At 43.6% G+C, this 18,431-nt stretch overlaps 1 protein-coding gene across 5 annotated transcripts in view; it reads left to right on the top strand.

The window, feature by feature from the left end:
- Positions 1 to 7,895, top strand: part of HLCS (holocarboxylase synthetase) — a 181,780-nt gene extending 173,885 nt beyond the window's left edge. For all 5 annotated transcript variants that reach the window (XM_033949818.1, XM_033949817.1, XM_033949819.1 and 2 more), the window contains exon 11: positions 7,028 to 7,895. In XM_033949818.1, the coding sequence (XP_033805709.1) occupies positions 7,028 to 7,199 (172 nt within the window). In that variant the 3' untranslated portion in view covers positions 7,200 to 7,895. The remainder of the gene's footprint in view (positions 1 to 7,027) is intronic.
- The last annotated feature ends 10,536 nt before the right edge of the window (positions 7,896 to 18,431 follow it).

Below are 18,431 nucleotides of genomic sequence, written 5' to 3'. Positions count from 1 at the left end.
TGCCCATCCTCCTCCAAACGGCCATGCACAGACACAGACCGTACAAGTCTGCCCAGTAACTGGCCTAGTTCAATCTTTAATATTATTTTCTGATTCTAAATCTTCTGTGTTCATCCCACGCTTCTTTGAACTCAGTCACAGTTTTACTCTCCACCACCTCTCTCGGGAGCGCATTCCAGGCATCCACCACCCTCTCCGTAAAGTAGAATTTCATAACATTGCCCCTGAATCTACCACCCCTCAACCTCAAATTATGTCCTCTGGTTTTACCATTTTCCTTTCTCTGGAAAAGATTTTGTTCTACGTTAAATACCCTTTAAGTATTTGAACGTCTGAATCATATCTCCCCTGTCTCTCCTTTCCTCTAGGGTATACATATTCAGGGCTTCCAGTCTCTCCTCATACGTCTTCTGGCGCAAGCCTCCTATCATTTTCGTCGCCCTCCTCTGGACCGCCTCAAGTCTTCTTACGTCTTTCGCCAGATACGGTCTCCAAAACTGAACACAATACTCCAAGTGGGGCCTCACCAATGACCTGTACAGGGGCATCAACACCTTCTTCCTTCTACTGACTACGCCTCTCTTTATACAGCCCAGAATCCTTCTGGCAGCAGCCACTGCCTTGTCACACTGTTTTTTTCGCCTTTAGATCTTCGGACACTATCACCCCAAGGTCCCTCTCCCCGTCCGTGCATATCAGCTTCTCTCCTCCCAGCATATACGGTTCCTTCCTATTATTAATCCCCAAATGCATTACTCTGCATTTCTTTGCATTGAATTTTAGTTGCCAGGCATTAGACCATTCCTCTAACTTTTGCAGATCCTTTTTCATATTTTCCACTCCCTCTTCGGTGTCTACTCTGTTACAAATCTTGGTATCATCTGCAAAAAGGCACACTTTTCCTTCTAACCCTTCAGCAATGTCACTTACATACATATTGAACAGGATTGGCCGCAGCACCGAACCCTGAGGGACTCCACTAGTCACCTTTCCTTCCTTCGAGCGACTTCCATTAACCACCACCCTCTGGCGTCTGTCCGACAGCCAGTTTCTGACCCAGTTCACCACTTTGGGTCCTAACTTCAGCCCTTCAAGTTTGTTCAACAGCCTCTTATGAGGAACTGTATCAAAGGCTTTGCTGAAATCCAAGTAAATTACATCTAGCATATGTCCTCGATCCAGCTCTCTGGTCACCCAATCAAAAAATTCAATCAGGTTCGTTTGGCACGATTTACATTTTGTAAAGCCATGTTGCCTCGGATCCTGTAACCCATTAGATTCAAGGAAATACACTATCCTTTCTTTCAGCAACACTTCCATTATTTTTCCAACAACTGAAGTGAGGCTCACCGGCCTGTAGTTTCCTGCTTCATCCCTGTGACCACTTTTATGAATAGGGACCACATCCGCTCTACTCCAATCCCCAGGAATCACTCCCGTCTCCAGAGATTTGTTGAACAAGTCTTTAATAGGACTCGCCAGAACCTCTCTGAGCTCCCTTAGTATCCTGGGATGGATCCCGTCTGGTCCCATCGCTTTGTCCACCTTCAGTTTTTCAAGTTGCTCATAAACACCCTCCTCCGTGAACGGCGCAGAATCTACTCCATTTTCTCGTGTAACTTTGCCAGACAATCTCGGTCCTTCTCCAGGATTTTCTTCTGTGAACACAGAACAGAAGTATTTGTTTAGCACATTTGCTTTCTCCTCATCACTCTCCACATATTTGTTCCCAGCATCTTTCAGCCTAGCAATTCCATTTTTTATCTTCCTCCTTTCACTAATATATCTGAAAAAATTTTTATCTCCCTTTTTTACATTTTTAGCCATTTGTTCTTCCGCCTGTGCCTTCGCCAAACGTATCTCTCTCTTGGCTTCTTTCAGTTTCACCCTGTAGTCCTTTCTGCTCTCCTCTTCTTGGGTTTTTTTATATTTCATGAACGCCAACTCTTTCGCCTTTATTTTCTCAGCCACTAGATTGGAGAACCATATCGGCTTCCTTTTTCTCTTGTTTTTATTGATTTTCTTCACATAAAGGTCCGTAGCCATTTTTATCGCTCCTTTCAGCTTAGACCACAGTCTTTCCACTTCTCTTATGTCCTCCCATCCTAACAGCTCTTTCTTCAGGTACTTTCCCATTGCATTAAAGTCCGTACGTTTGAAATCTAGGACTTTAAGTATCGTGCGGCCGCTCTCCACTTTAGCCGTTATATCAAACCAAACCGTTTGATGATCGCTACTACCCAAGTGAGCACCCACTCGAACATTAGAGATACTCTCTCCATTTGTGAGGACCAGATCCAATATCGCTTTTTCCCTTGTGGGTTCCGTCACCATTTGTCTGAGCAGAGCCTCTTGAAAGGCATCCACAATCTCCCTACTTCTTTCCGATTCCGCAGACGGAACATTCCAGTCCGCATCCGGCAGGTTGAAATCTCCCAACAGCAGAACCTCCTCTTTCCTTCCAAACTTTTGGATATCCACAATCAGATCCTTATCAATTTGCTGCGATTGAGTCGGAGGTCTGTAGACTACACCCACGTAGATAGAAGTTCCATCTTCTCTTTTCAGAGCAATCCATATCGCTTCTTCCTCTCCCCAGGTCCCTTGCATTTCGGTCGCTTGGATATTAATCTTTACATAGAGAGCTACTCCTCCACCTTTATGACCATCTCTGTCCTTCCTAAAAAGATTATATCCCGGTATGTTTGCATCCCATCCATGTGATTCACTGAACCATGTCTCTGTGATAGCAACAATATCTAGATCTGCCTCTAATATCAGGGCTTGCAGATCATGAACTTTGTTGCTTAGACTGCGAGCATTTGTGGTCATCGCTTTCCAGCTATTTTTCAGCGATAATCTCCTTTTTCGTATGGATTTTTGTGTCGTTTCACTTTCCGTTGCAATACTAAGAAATGAGTTGCTGATATTGCTTATTTTGCAGCCTTTACTACTATCACATCTTTTCTTTTGCCGGGGGTGGTCTCTATAATTGTCCTTCGTACATACACCACCCCCCACCTTCTAGTTTAAATGCCTAGAAAAATATTGTCTAAATTTCTCTGCAAGGTTTCTTTTTCCTGCTGTAGTAATATGTAGCCCATCAGTGCAATATAGCTTCTTGTCCTTCCATGTATTTCCCCATCCTCCTATGTACCTGAAGCCTTCTTGATGACACCAGGCTCTGAGCCATCTATTAAAGTCCTCTGTGTTTTTCACTCTTTGCTCTCCTTTTCCATATGCAGGCAGTATTTCAGAAAAAGCTAAAGTCTTTACAAAAGGTTTCACGCCCTCACCAAGCTCCCGAAAAGCTTTCTGTGCTGCAAGTGTGGAGTTGTTGGCCAGGTCATTTGTTCCCAGATGGATAACAACATCAGTGTTAAAATCCTTAGTTTCTTCCTTAATTATAGTCAGTATTTGCCTGGAACTCCTGGTAGCTGAGGATCCTGGAAGACATTTCACTATTTTGGTCTCCTCGCCCTGTGTTCCAAGGTTAATGCCTCTGATGATGGAATCCCCCAACAGTAATAGTTTTCTGTTTTTGGCTTTTTTATTTGTACTTAGGGTGCTCTTGTTCTCTTGAGTTTCATTCATTGGTTCAAGTCCCACCTCCCTTCTGTTTTCCTGAGTATCGCAGTGCACTAGTGGAGCGAAGGAATTCTGTAGAGGTAATATTAGTGAAGGTGGATGTTTCTGTGTTATATGTCGCAGTCTTCCTGAGCCTACTGTGACCCATTTATTCCTGGGCTGTTTTATTCTTTGAGGTAGAGGTGGTAAGTTGGTATGATTTTGTGGAGTGATGGAAGCTGCTTTAATTGTATTCAATTCCTGTTTAAGTTTGCAGAGCTCCTCCTTAATACTGGCAAGTTGAAAACAGATGGGGCAAGCCTTAAGCCTCCAAATAGTATGTCTTGGAATTAAAGCACCACAGTGATTGCATAGAATAAAGGTCATCTTGATTGGTTGTGAAGTGACCAGAAATATAGGCTCTATACCACCTAAAACACAGTATTTTACACAAAAATGCAGGTTCTATCAGTGCTACCCTAAAACACAGGATTTATAACAGGATTTTCCCTACTTTAGTCACCCTGAGCCACAGGCACCAGAAATATAGGCTCTATACCACCTAAAACACAGTATTTTAAACAAAAATGCAGGAAGAGGAAATAAGATTTAACAGAGGAAAGAGAAGGATTTATTTTTTTGTGCTTTTTTATATTTTTTTTTTGTAAGAAACAGGGAGGAGAAGAGAAATTAAGCAGATATAATGCTGAAAACCAGTGAAAAGAGCAGAATATGAAATGTTGAGTAACTTAGCTTTTAGAAGTTCACAGGGCAGCCTTGTTTCAGCAATGTCCCAAAGATAATGCAATTAACCTTAGAAGTAAAACAGAGCCCCTCCCTTCTCCACCTAATCAGACACAATGGCTAAAAACTAGTGAGTCAGAAATATAGGCTATATACCACCTAAAACACAGTATTTTAAACAAAAATGCAGGTTCTATCAGTGCTACCCTAAAACACAGGATTTATAACAGGATTTTCCCTACTTTAGTCACCCTGAGCCACAGGCACCAGAAATATAGGCTCTATACCACCTAAAACACAGTATTTTAAACAAAAATGCAGGAAGAGGAAATAAGATTTAACAGAGGAAAGAGAAGGATTTATTTTTTTGTGCTTTTTTATATTTTTTTTTTAGTAAGAAACAGGGAGGAGAAGAGAAATTAAGCAGATATAATGCTGAAAACCAGTGAAAAGAGCAGAATATGAAATGTTGAGTAACTTAGCTTTTAGAAGTTCACAGGGCAGCCTTGCTCCTGCCCCGAAAGCCCGCTAGACCACCAGGTAAGGCCGAGATTCCGGAGGAAGGCGGGAGGGAGGTGAGGGTGGGTCAGAGCCGGATATTTGTGGTATTTCCCTATTTGCAGTCCGGCTCTGCCTATATCCCCCACAAATAATGAGGGAGATGTGTATACTTTTGGAACAGGAGTGGAAAGGAGAGAGAGAGAGGGAAATGCTGGATAGCAGGAAGGAAGCCAATCCATTAGAGGAGCACTTCAGTTCAACGACAGGTGGCTCATATCATTGGGTGGCCCCAGGCTTTTTGCCGGGCTCTCTTAAGTTTAAGTTTAAGTTTATTAGGATTTTATATACCGCCTATCAAGGTTATCTAAGCGGTTTTTACAATCAGGTACTCAAGCATTTTTCCCTCTCTGTCCCGGTGGGCTCACAATCTATCTATGCCCCTGTCCTCTAAATAGGTAGATGGTGCCTAAAGTGGAAGAGGTGGTGTTGATTAGAGAATGACACGGGAACAAATTTTTCCCCCTCCACAAGGGAACTCATTTTTCTGTCCTTCCCAGCAAGCTGTCCCTGCTCATGCCCCATTCCTGCAAACTTTGTCCTCATTTGCACATGCCTCAAACACTTTAAATCATAAGTAGCAACATTCTAGAGCTCAGATTGTGATGTCATAATGCCTCATTCCACCAATGCCTAAGCTCCGTCCTCATCTGCACAAGCCTCAAACACTTTAAAATCATAAGAGGCAACATTCTAGAGCTCAGATTGTGATGTCATAATGCCTCATTCCACCAATGCCTAAGCTCCGTCCTCATTTGCGCAAGCCTCAAACACTTTAAAATCATAAGTGGCAACATTCTAGAGCTCAGATTGTGATGTCATAATGCCTCATTCCACCAATGCCTAAGCTCCGTCCTCAACTGCACAAGCCTCAAACACTTTAAAATCATAAGTGGCAACATTCTAGAGCTCAGACTGTGATGTCATAATGCCTCATTCCACCAATGCCTAAGCTCCGTCCTCATTTGCGCAAGCCTCAAACACTTTAAAATCATAAGTGTTCAAGGCTTGTGCGGTTAAGGCAGAGCTTTCAGGAATGGGACAGGGACAGCGACAAAATTCACAGGGACAAATTTGTCCCTGTGTCATTCTCTAGCGTAGATTTATTTGCTTCCAAAAGTCTATTCTAAATATGAACATGCATTTTAAATTTGGGGGCAAGCATTGGGAGGGGATTTGCTCCAGGTTTCAGCGTGACAAAAGTGGTGGTGATTATTGTTGGGAGGGGCACAGGAATGCTGGATGGAAATGTTTAGAGCTTAGAGCTAAATGAATAATTAGGGCTGGGTGGGGGAGACTTAACCTTTATAGTGACCTTTACGCAGTGAGGGAGACAGCTTTTCAAGCGCTCTGTTTAGAACACAAATGGAGTGAATTTAAAAATTGTTGAAGGTATGTCCAACACCTCTCAGTGCCCATCACTTTGGGAAAGGGATTGGGATGTATATACCGCCTACTTGTAGACCCATAGCTAATCCAGTCTGCAGTATTGCAGTTAATACACGTTATTAACAGATGAGATAGAGAATGCAATAAATAATGTACCTTAGAGTTAATGTGGAGGAAGTTCCCATGCATTAATCAACAACTTGGCAGATAACATAGCATAGTTAATGCTATATGAGTGGGTATAGCTAAACACATTATGCAGTAAATGCATATCCTTTTTTTATCTTTATTGATTTTATTAAGCTTATAAAAAGTGCAACACATATGCATTCAAAAATTCAATAAACAGTACTTCCATACTTGCAAATTACTGAAAAAATTTACCCATCTCTCCTCCCCCCCCCCCCCTTCCTGGATGCACGTGGAACTAAGATCAAATTTGGTAGGTGAATACTAATCATAAAGGTGTTTAGCAAATGCATATCTTAATTTTTTTTTGTGTGTGTGTTAGCTAAATGGGAAGCTGCTGGGGAGCACCCTAACAGCTAATTCAGAGGTTTTACAGTGAACCTCGTTTAAATTTTGACAATTAACGTGCAGTGATTGCAAAATCTTACTGTACTATAAATTCAACAGTTGGCGCTTTCACCATTCAGTCCCACTATCATCCTACATTTTGGTCTGTCTGAATAATAACCATGTGCTTTTGACTGCAAAGAAGATATCTGGCTGCTCTTGGATTATGTTTTCTTCTGCTTTGTATTTATAGTGGCAAACAAGTCCGGCTTTGGAATGAGGAGGGTCCACAGGCCTGGATAGTTGGTCTAGACAATAACGGGTTTCTTCAAGTTCACCAAGAAGGCAAAGATATCGTCACAGTGCATCCAGATGGCAATTCATTTGACATGCTGAAAAACCTGATTGTTCCAAAGCAGCATTAATGCCAGGACCATGTTATTGGAAGTTGACTTTTCCTGTGGGTGGCATGGATAAACCTTTTCAGGAGGCCATCTAATGCTGCAGCTGGATTCTTCTGAGACGTCCTCTGATTCTGAAAAGCCTTAAAAAATAAGACTTAGTTCCACAAAGGATGAACAGATTACTGAGTTAGTTGCAGTAGTTTGATTTGGACTCGCAGGTCCTTTTTTTTTCCTGAATGCAACTATCTGAGAATTTTCCCCACGTTATAAACTGATCCCCTATTTATCACTTTCGCCACACGGAGAGGCCTTGGCCTGGGACAACAAACCATAGCTCTCTCCAGAACCCTGAGCTTAGTCACTTAGAGCTTCTGCTGTTAAGTGACCATGACCTTTTCCCACTCCACTAGGGACTATGAACATGTCCTCTGCAGTGTCCCTAGTCTTGCTGATCCAAGGAACAGAAACTTAGGAATTGAACTTAAGTCTTCAGAAAGTGACACCAAACCATTGGACCAGTCCTCAACGTTGTACATGATATAGTATGCTTGAACCAGAAAATAACTATTAACTTTTAAACCTATACATCTCCTATCCCTCCACCTATTACCCCCCTGGAAAAAAAAAATCCCAATTGTTTATTTGGAGCAGCAGTGCTACTAATTCTTTTGTAAAAATATTTTTTGGCAGTCAGATAAAATCATGAGGCCTCTGTGATTAATGTGGTATCCCTGAAAAGATACTGTGAAAAGTCTAAAAACCCCTCCTGCTGAGCCATTTCCATCTTTAAGAATCTGAGTGTGCCCAGAATTGCCCTACCTGCTTAGTTTTCCCTGTGCTTTCCTGCTACAGAATATCTGGGAATATTCTGTGTCTGCCAAGCAAGGCATATCTATGCTCTGCTTGCCACTCCATGCCTAGTGCAAGAAGCTCTAGCAGAAATCCATCTCTTCAAAGCCCAGCTCTTCTTCCTCAGATTTTTGCAACCTCACAATCATAGATTTGGAATCGGATTTTAAATATGATTTTGCACCTTTCCAAATACAAGCTCAGGGTCCTCCTAGTAGCAGAGAACAAGGTGTCAGGTCAAAAGCGCGCCGGGACAAAGGCGCGAGCAGACAACTGAGCGCAGTGTGGAGGTGTGTGCCGAAGAAAAAGACTGTTTTTAGGGGCTACGATGGGGGGGGAACCCCACTTTATTTAATACAGATCGTGCCGCGTTGTGGGGGCGTTGTGAGGAGTTTGGGGGGTTGTAATCCTCCACATTTTACTGAAAACTTCACTTTTTCCCTGTTTTTAGGGAAAAAGTTACGTTTTCACTAAAATGTGGGGGGTTACAACCCCCCAAACCCCCCACAACGCCGCCGAGATATGTATTAAGTAAAGTGGGGGGGGGCTCCCCAACAAAAACCCCGTCGCAGCCCCTAAAAACAGTCTTTTTCTTCGGCGCGCACCTCCATCGTGCGCTCAGTTGTCGGCGCGCGCCTTTGTCTTCCGTGTTACTGTCTATGAACCGAGAACAAAGTGGCAGCATGAAGTAGGAACTGGGGTCGTGGCTACCATTTGATGAACAAACCGATAGTCACTGGCCACTGGGTTTCTATCCCTCTTGGCTCAGCAGGAAACCCTTTGCATTACCATCTGCCTTTTCTTTGGAATTGCACACTGTCGGAACATTCATGTGGATTTGTCTGCCCAGGTAGTATTTGTTGAGTTTGGCTTCCCCTGTATTTATTACTGTTTAGATAATTTAGGGTCCCTTTTACAAAGCTGCTAACACATATTTAGCACAGCTTAAAACGGTGTACTTTAGTAACTGCCAAATGTTCATGCACTGACCGTATACTAAAAAAAATGGGTCTATGACAATTTGTAGGAAGATAATTGGTAGAACGGCAGTTGGTAGGATGAATTGGTAGGAAGACAATTCGTAGGATATGACAGTTGATAGGATCTTCCTACCAATTGTTGTATTCTACCTACCAATTGTCCTAGCACTACCAATTGACTCTACCAATAGCATAGGAACAGGAGGGGGGGGGAGTCTTCTCACATGCATAGACCGACTCCACACTCCAATATCACCACTGACATCCCCCTTGAAGAATAGTCCTTCTGACACTCCACATACCGCCAGATACTCCTCTGACATTCACCCCCCAACCCCAGTACCTTTCCCTCTCACGGGCGGTTTGTGCAGGCTGACTCCTTGCCGGCCGGCCCCCATCACCACTGGCAGCCCCCCTCTAAGAAGAGTCACCCTCCCAACACTCTACATGCCCCCGACACCCCTCTGACATCTGCACACCCTCCCATTTCATTAAAAAAAACCTGACGATCCTGCAAAGGCTGACTCCTTGTTCTCCCCTGACATCCCCCCAGCCCTCCCGACACCCCCCATACCTCTCCCCATACCTTTCTCTCTCTCAGGCAGCCATGTGGGTCCTGACATCCTCCCCCAGCCCCCAATACCTCTTTGACACCTACCATCCCCTGTATCTTTCACTGAAATATTGACAGGAAGCTTGCCCACTTCCTCCTAACGATAGGTCCGCCTCTTCAAAATGGTGGCTCTGCCCCCTTCCAGTGCATCTTGAAATATACTGGGATGGGCTAAGGTCCTGATTGGCTTAGCCTTCTCTCTGATATTGGAGGTATTCCTGTGACATCAAAGGGAAGGCTTGGCCAATCAGAGCCATAGCCCTTCCCAGTGTATCTTAAGATGAAGAAGCGGCCCTATTGGTTGGAGGAAGTGGGCATCCCACCTGCCGATATTTCAACAAAAGGTGAGGGGGTGTCGGGTGCTGGGAGGGATGTCGGGACCCACATGACTGAGAGAGGGAAAGGTATGGGGGGAGGTATGTGGAGTGTTGGGAGGGGGCTGGGGGATGTCGGGGAGGACAAGGAGTCTGCCTTCATGGGCAATATATAACTGGCAAGGAGTCAGCCTATGAGAGACCTTTCTGATGCCGTTTGGAAGCCATTCAAATACTGTTAATACTAGGAGAGTGGGTGGTCCTGCACTAATCAGTGCTCCTATCTATCTTACCATGCGCTAATTGGTTAACTTACAATACATGAGCTCTTACTGCTTACAAAATGGATGGCAGTCAATCCAAATGGTAATTTTTCAAAATGTCTGTTCACTAATGGCAACAGCATATGCATGGTCTTTAATACAAAAAATCCATTTCTATGGCCATGGTAAAAATGACTTTAATGTGCAAGGGCTACTAAACCACAGCTTCGTAAAAGGGCCCTTTAGTTTGGGGTATTCCAGAAGAAGGCCATAAAAGAGGGTCCATCCTTCGTCCAGTTTTGGAGGGTTTTTTCACAGGTAATTTTCCTTTCTGACATGAGGAAAGCACATGGATTAAATCCATCTGAACACCTAATAATAACTTCTTAAAATTAATCAAGGGGAATTAAAGAAATTTCTTTTTATCTCAGATTTTCTTCTAGACAACTTTTAAATACTAATGTGTAGGCTGTTTTTTAAATAATATATAGCAGCAGGGATTCATTCATACCACAAAGACAGAAAGAACTGTTGACAAAATCATAAGAAAAAAAACGGAGAAAAAATAAACCTCAATTGTGGGTTGCCGGGACTACACAAGTGCCCTAAGCCCCCCACATCATCACAGGTTTATAAAAAAACTCCGTACAGATATAAATCGCTCTCATACGTCGACATATAATCTCACTTTCAATGTGTTCAATATTTGCAATGACAACATTCAAAAATGTCCAATAGAAAGGTAACTCAATCCCAAACTAACTTATATCGGTACAGAGTTTTTTTATAAACCTGTGATGATGTGGGGGGCTTAGGGCACTTGTGTAGTCCCGGCAACCCACAATTGAGGTTTATTTTTTCTCCGTTTTTTTTTCTTATGATTTTGTCAACAGTTCTTTCTGTCTTTGTGGTATGAATGAATCCCTGCTGCTATATATTATATACAATACGTTTGTAACCACACTTTGTCTTTGATTAGATACGATTATACCTCTGGATATATTAGGCTGTTTTTTAAACATTCATTTTAGTTACTATGAGGGCTCTTCAAAAAGTTTCTTCACTTTAATATTTTTGCAGGAAATGGGGAGGGAGAAGTGGGAAGAGGGCGTTTTGTAGAATTCCATGTGACTAGTAAGTGGGAAAAATGATGTAATTTGCTTTTGAGATATGTAATAAATAGTGTTTTGCGGAAACTTTTTGAAGATCCCTGGTATTTACAGGTATATAGCATTTTTAGATCTTTCACTCCTGTATCCAGTAAAAATAAAAATAATTATACAAGCTGAGATCAAAGAGCAGTAGAGGGTATCCTGCACTCTTGGCACCATTCCAGAAGGCCTCTGATATTCCAGAGTCCTTAATATCTGCAGAATCTGTAGGAGTTTTTTTAACTGCAAATACATAGAACCAGCCTCTTATGGTTGATGTCATGGCTTTTTACAGTCCCTTCAGAGCCTTTTAATGAAAAACATGGGGGTTTTTTTCCCTATCAGCTGCAGTGTTGGTATTTTTTATTTTTGATGCATCAGAAATAGAACCTGTTGTTTTTAATTTCCTTTTTTGCAAATGAAAACTAATGAGGTGTGGACATATCAGAACTCCGGGAAATCCAGTGGGAATCCCAATGGTTCTAATGGCCTGTTTTGATATGTATAAGAGTGTACAGTAACTCAAAATATGAAATGGAAAGCAAGCAGGCCTGACTCTAATGTAACGTTTTCTTTGGTTTAATTTTTGCTTCAGATAAAGTTATGAATTTTGCAAAGAAAATTGTTGGAAAACAGGTGACTTAGAACATTCTAATTAGAATACTTTCAGGATTAGTAATTTATTAATTTTGCAATCCCCCCCCCCCCAAGTACTTTGACTTGTCTATCGCGGTACTAGAGAAAGTTATAACCCCCCCCCCCTTTTTACGAAGCTGCATTGGGGTTTTTATCACCAGTCGTGGCAGTAAAAGTTCTGATGCACCTAAGAATTCTATGAGCTTTTACCGCCATGGCCGACAATTTAAAAAAAAACACCTTAACGCAGCTTCTTATATGGGGGGTTTATTACTTGTTCTAATACCTCAGTAGACAAGCCAAAATACAGAAAGGTTAAAACATACAGGTCATCATATATGCTCCCATAAACATACAGATTGAATTCAGTTTTAAATTTTTAGTGGATCTTCATAAGAGAGTTACCACATTAGCAGGCAGATTCTCTTTATTCTCCCAATTTTAATTATTGGTCCTTTCACATTTTGGGGTCATTTTACTAAGGCGTCCATAGACAATAATGGGCGTGTTAGCATTTAGCGTACGCTAAAAAGGCTAGAGTGCCTTAGTAAAAGGACCCCTTTATGTTCAGTTTCAGAAATGCAGAATTATTAAAACAAAAATCTTATCTTCAACAAGAGAAGTCCTTGAACAAAATTCCATTCTAGTGCTATGTGTCTAGTGGTCCTGAACTGTAGGTTTTGTATCTGAACCCACAAATTGCTTGCAGAAAACTGTCAATCATCTTTTAAACTCCACCCCCTCGGTTTTTCTGCAAACAAGTTGCTCAGAAGTGTTTCTGCTCTGCTTTGTGGTTTTATTATTTTGGGGTATTTTTCTAAGTATTTGAATAGAGACTTGGTTCCCATTTGTTGGGACCTCTCTCTGGGAGAAAACACAGACTCACGCTGCTGAAGTCTGCTGCTAGCCATCGGGGACACCTAGCTAGCTAGCCTGCTTTCGTATTTTTGAAGCTCAGGGGCTGTCCCCTGTGTAACTGCTCACATTCCTGATTTATTCAGAAGCTTGAGGCCGGCTGCATGGTCCTCCTCCCTTTGAAATTTTCAGGGGTTGAGGCTTAGTCTGACCTTGGACTAATTGGCAGACCAAAGGCCAGGTTCCCCCAATGTAAGGCAGATCTCTTCTCCATTTGTTCCAGCTGAGTTCCTAAGCTGAAGCAGGCAGGCACCACATGGCACAGTGAGTAAGGCTGCTATAACCTATAGGGGGGAGGGGGGCCTTCAAAAGTCGATTTTGAATATTTCTGCACCCGGAGCTTAAGTCCTCAACTAAAACCCCTTTCCCTGCATTTTTTTTGTCCTTCTGGGGAGTCTCCGTGTGCCGCTTTTGGCAAGATTTTGCTGGCAGTGGCCATCTTGGATTTTAAATTATCTTTTTTTGTAAAGCCTCCATCTGTCTCAAAACCCCTCAGTTTTGCTTAAAATTGACAAGAGATTAAATCCTCGGGTCTTCCTACTCCTATTTCAGGGCAAGTATGCACTGGATGGTCTGCCGAGGAACGTCCATGTCCTGCATGCTGCAGAACATGTGGGGGGAGGGGTTGGAGCCTCGAGCTCTGCCTCATCAGAGTCATCCAGGGCTGGGGATCCACAGGAGGCATGTTCCCAGGGGAAGAGACCTTTTCCAGAGCCCTCCAAAGTTGCACTGACCAACTACAGATGCACGGGGGGTTATGGAGCCCAGGAAGACCAGCAGGGAGTCGCTGCTGCGTCTTTAAGACCCCCCAGTACAAGGCTTCATCCTGGATTGCGTAATGCCTTTTTGAACTGCCGAGGATCCTCAGCATCTGCTTGCAGCACACCAAAGACAATGGTGGAGGGAATCTCCCCTCAGCATGTGCCTTGGCCAAATGAGGACACAGGCTTGGACTAGGAGGTTCAATCTGACATAAACTGGGAGGATGGAAAGTCCGACTCCATGCCACTGTGGTCCCAGGATGAAGTTTCGCTGGTTCTTTGCATGAGAAGAAATAGCAGGGACCCTGGTCCAGGGAAAAGACCCCCTCAGAGCGCCAAATTTTCAAAGCATCTGTGCTCGCATGCATTATTTCTGCCTTGTTGAGAGAATTGAAGCTGGAAGTTCCTCCAGCTCCCTCATTTCAGTGCTTAGTTATGAGCAGCTCTGTTGCTCAAATCACATGCTTTCCTTCGCATCTGGATATCACACAGCTGGTCATGGACCACTGGAAGTCTCCAGAAGGGTCCCTGCGGGTGGGTATGGCTGTGGCCAAAATCTACCCGATGGCTCCGGATTTCCAGCAGCTGTTTGTCCAGCCTAAGGTGGATTCACTAGTGGCGTAGGTCAAACGCAAACCCCTGCTTAGTGAAGGAGGTGTGATGTGAAAGGATTTTCAGGAGCATAAACTGGACTTGCTCCTCAAGAGGCAATTTGAAGCATTGGCCCTAGGGATTAAGGTGGCAGCCGCGACTTCCTTTTGTAGTAAATGCTTGCCATACCCGCCTGTCTCGAGCCTCAGACCCGAAGGTCTACAAGGATCCCCAAATGCTCCTGTCTGGGGTGAATTACATAATAGATGCTCTGTATGATATCAGAATTATGAGTAAGGTGTCGGCCTATGCGATCTCTGCTCAATGGATGCTCTGGATCAGACAGTGGGCAGGCTCTTCTTTCAGGGGCAAATGCTGTTTGGCAAAGGTCTGGATGACCTGATGGTGTTATGGACCATCATCCCAAGGCCTTACCAAAGCCTTAATAAATTGATGGTTTAACACATTAGAGCATATTATCTCGAGGTTGATGTGTGCAGCCTCTTCCCCACTTTTGCTTATACCCCAGTCATTACAAGAGAGTGAGAATGGCGCAGAAGTGGAAATTGCATTGATTTGATTTCCAGGTTAAAAATATTTTGATATAAACTAGGGGTGTGTATATGTATACCAAAGGTGCATGTTGGCCTATCCATTTTTATGCTACCATCAAAAGAAATTACCAGCTAAACACAATTTCAAAGTAGCAGGACACCCCAATATTGTAAATACAGTGCTTCTCTAGTAGGCTGTGTCATTGCACAAAAGCAAATCATTTTAATAAGATCTTCCTGGGGAATAACTTCAGGAATAATTAATTCAATTTGTTGAGAACAAATACATTTGATGAAAAAGATCATTAAATTCTGCTAAAGTGGTCATGTACATGGCTGGCTGCCACTTGTCTGTATTCCTTCATTGTGGTGGTGGTCTTTATTCCCCCCCCTCCATCTGTTAACCATAAGAACATAAGAAGTTGCCTCCACTGGGTCAGACCAGAGGTCCATCTCGCCCAGCGGTCCGCTTCCGCAGTGGCCCATCAGGTCTGTGACCTGTGAAGTGGTTTCTGACCACTTCTATAACCTACCTCTAGTTTTATCTGTACCCCTCAATCCCCTTATCCTCCAGGAACCTATCCAAACCTTCCTTGAACCCCTGTAAAGTGCTCTGGTCTATCACATCCTCCGGAAGCGTGTTCCATGTGTCCACCACCCTCTGGGTAAAAAAGAACTTCCTAGCATTAGTTCTAAACCTGTCCCCTTTCAATTTCTCCGAGTGACCCCTAGTGCTTGTGGTTCCCCAAAGTTTGAAGAATCTGTCCTTATCCACTTTCTCTATGCCCTTTAGGATTTTGAAGGTTTCTATCATGTCCCCTCTAAGTCTCCTCTTTGAGGGCTCCTTTTACTAAATGACGGTAAAGGTTTCTACCGCAGGCCAGCAAGGTAAATGCTTCGAGGCTCATAGGAATTCTGTGAGCGTCGGAGCATTTACCTTGCTTGACCCACGGTAAAATCCTCTGCTTTTTAGTAAAACCCAGCGCAGTTTTGGTTGGTATGAATGTTTCTTGAATTATGCCTCCTGTGAGCTGTTACATTTTGTATAATTTGCCAGTAAGACTTCTTTGTTTTTGGCAAAAATTGAGGAAAAACATTACTGGTTCTCGAAAGATATCTTGTAAAGCAGCTGTTCTACTTATACCATATTGGTCCAGTTTGAGTTAAAATTCAATTATCTTTTACCTTTCCATGAAACTTCACTTAAATGTTCCTCAGAATTAGTAGAAATAACTAGTAGGAGTAGTAGAAGAAAACAAATTTATACATGAATATCTTTATTGACCAACTTAATTCAAATTCAGAAAAGAACAGTTGAACAACCGAGCTAAGAGAAGCAGCATAAAATTCAGACCAGCTTTCTGAATAGTATATGTTGACAAGAATTATCAGTAACATTCTCCCCTCCAGCTCCCCATTTCCCTTACATTTTAGTTTCTGAGTAAACTGATGTGGGCTTTGGTTTTTTATCCCCATTTCAGTATACTTCACACTCGCGGTCACCCTTCCAAATTCACAATCCACCTACCCTCCAGTAGTCCATAGTCTGTTATTGAGAAAGACACGGGGGAAGCCACTGCTTGCTCTGGATCGGTAGCATGGAATGTTGCTACTCTTTGGGATTCTAGAATCTTGTTCTCTTTGGGATTCTGGAATCTTGCTATTTTTTGGGATTCTGTATTGAATGTTGCTACTTCTTGGGTTTTGACCAGGTTCTAAGGACCTAGATTGGCCACCATGAGAAAGGTCTACTGGGCTTGAAGGACCATTGGTCTGACCCAGTAAGGCTATTCTTATGTACTTATTCCCTTCTCCCTCCATACACCCAACTGTACCAGACCACCCTTCTTATCTTCCCATCCTACCCCCCACAACCAGAAAACATGGAGAGCCATTGGTACCCAAAGATGATATTGATAGCCTTACAGATCCTTTCTATTTTAATGTTTGTAAACTGCTTAGATATGCAGTATATTAAATAAATTTGAACCTTATAAGATAATTCAAAACACTGCCAGGTACAAATGTTATAGTTAGCTAATTTATAGCCACACCATGTCATCAGAATTATGGACTGGGATTTATTAAGATAAGAAATTATTTGTTTAACAAATTCAAATGCAGTTCAGCCTTAAATATGTTCCACTAGTCTTTAAGCCCGTTACATTAACGGGTGCTAGAATATATATATGTCTGTCTTTCTTTCTGTCTCACTCCCTGCCCTTGTGTCTTTCTTCTTTTATTTCTGTCTCCCTCCCTCCTATTATTTGTCTTTCTTTCTATTTATCTCTCTTTCTGCCCCCTATGCAGCATTTATCTCCCCTTGTCCACCTTCCTGTACAGTAGCCATATCAGCATTCCCTCCCCCTCCATTTCCTTGTGCATCAGCATTTCCCCCCCTCCCTACTTCCCTGTGCAGCATTTTCCTCCCTCGGGCTAGAATATATGTGTGTGTGTCTGTCTTTATTTCTTTCTCTCTCTGTCTCCTTAGCCACTTTTTCCTGTCCATTCTCCCTTCTTTTACCTCCCCTGTGTCCACGACCACCCCTTCACTGCTCCCTTTATCCAGCAACAGCCCTTCCCCCTTTGTTTTACCTCCCCCCTGTCCATCAGTACCTCTTCCTTCTCCCCCTGTCCAACAATAGGCATCCCTTCCTTTTTCCCCCTGTCCATCATCACCTCTTCCTGCTCCCTCTGTCCAGCAGTAGGCCTCCCTTTATTTTTTCCCCCTGTCCATCAGCATCTCTTCCTGCTCCCCCTGTCCAGCAGTAGGCATCCCTTAATTTTTTTCCCCCTGTCCATCAGCACCTCTTCCTGCTCCCCCTGTCCAGCATTAGGCCTCCCTTCATTTTTCCCCCCTGTCCACCACCACCTCTTCATTGCTCCCCTTATCCAGCAGCAGCCCTTCTCCCTTTGTTTTACCTCCCCCCCTGTCCATCAGCACCTCTTCTTGCTCCCCCTGTCCAACAATAGGCCTCCCTTCCTTTCCCCCCCTGTTCATCATCATCTATTCCTGCTCCCCTTGTGCAGAGTTTTTTAATTAATCGGATAGAGTCATTGCGCCCCCCCCCCCCCCCCCGCTCCCCGCCACTTGTAAGTCGGCGATTCAAGAAGCCTGTGCAGCAGTCTTCACACGCTGCTTCGGGTCCTTCTACTGCGCTTATTTGCTCTGCCGCGTCTCTGATGACATCATCAGAGACGCGGCAGAGCAAATCAGGGCAGTAGAAGAGCCTGAAGCAGCGTGTGAAGACTGCTGCACAGGCTTCTTGAATCGCTGGGTAGGTATTCGGGTCAGCGGCAAGGGAAGGGGTGTGAGCGGCAAAGAACTCCTCTGGTCTGTTGCGGAGGGCGGCCCGGCTCGATTTATTGATTCGTTGGGGGGGGGGGGGAATGCGCTGTGTTGGGGGGAAGGGTAGGCAGACGCGGGGACCGTCCAGTTCAAGAGAGGAGCCGGGGGTGAGGAAGGCCGCCGCAGCTATGGAAATTTTTTTTTTATTTGAAAGCCGCCGCCGGGGCCGCGCATGCGCAATTGTTTTTTTCGCTACAGCTCACGGAACACGTTTTTTTTAGTGCGCATGCGCGGCTTACCATTTTATTATATTAGAATTTTATTATATTAGATAAGA

The sequence above is a fragment of the Geotrypetes seraphini genome, chromosome 6, assembly GCF_902459505.1.
Source record: "Geotrypetes seraphini chromosome 6, aGeoSer1.1, whole genome shotgun sequence".
Taxonomy (NCBI): domain Eukaryota; kingdom Metazoa; phylum Chordata; class Amphibia; order Gymnophiona; family Dermophiidae; genus Geotrypetes; species Geotrypetes seraphini.
Note: the sequence above shows the minus strand (reverse complement) of the source record. Positions and strands in the feature narration are given on the sequence as shown.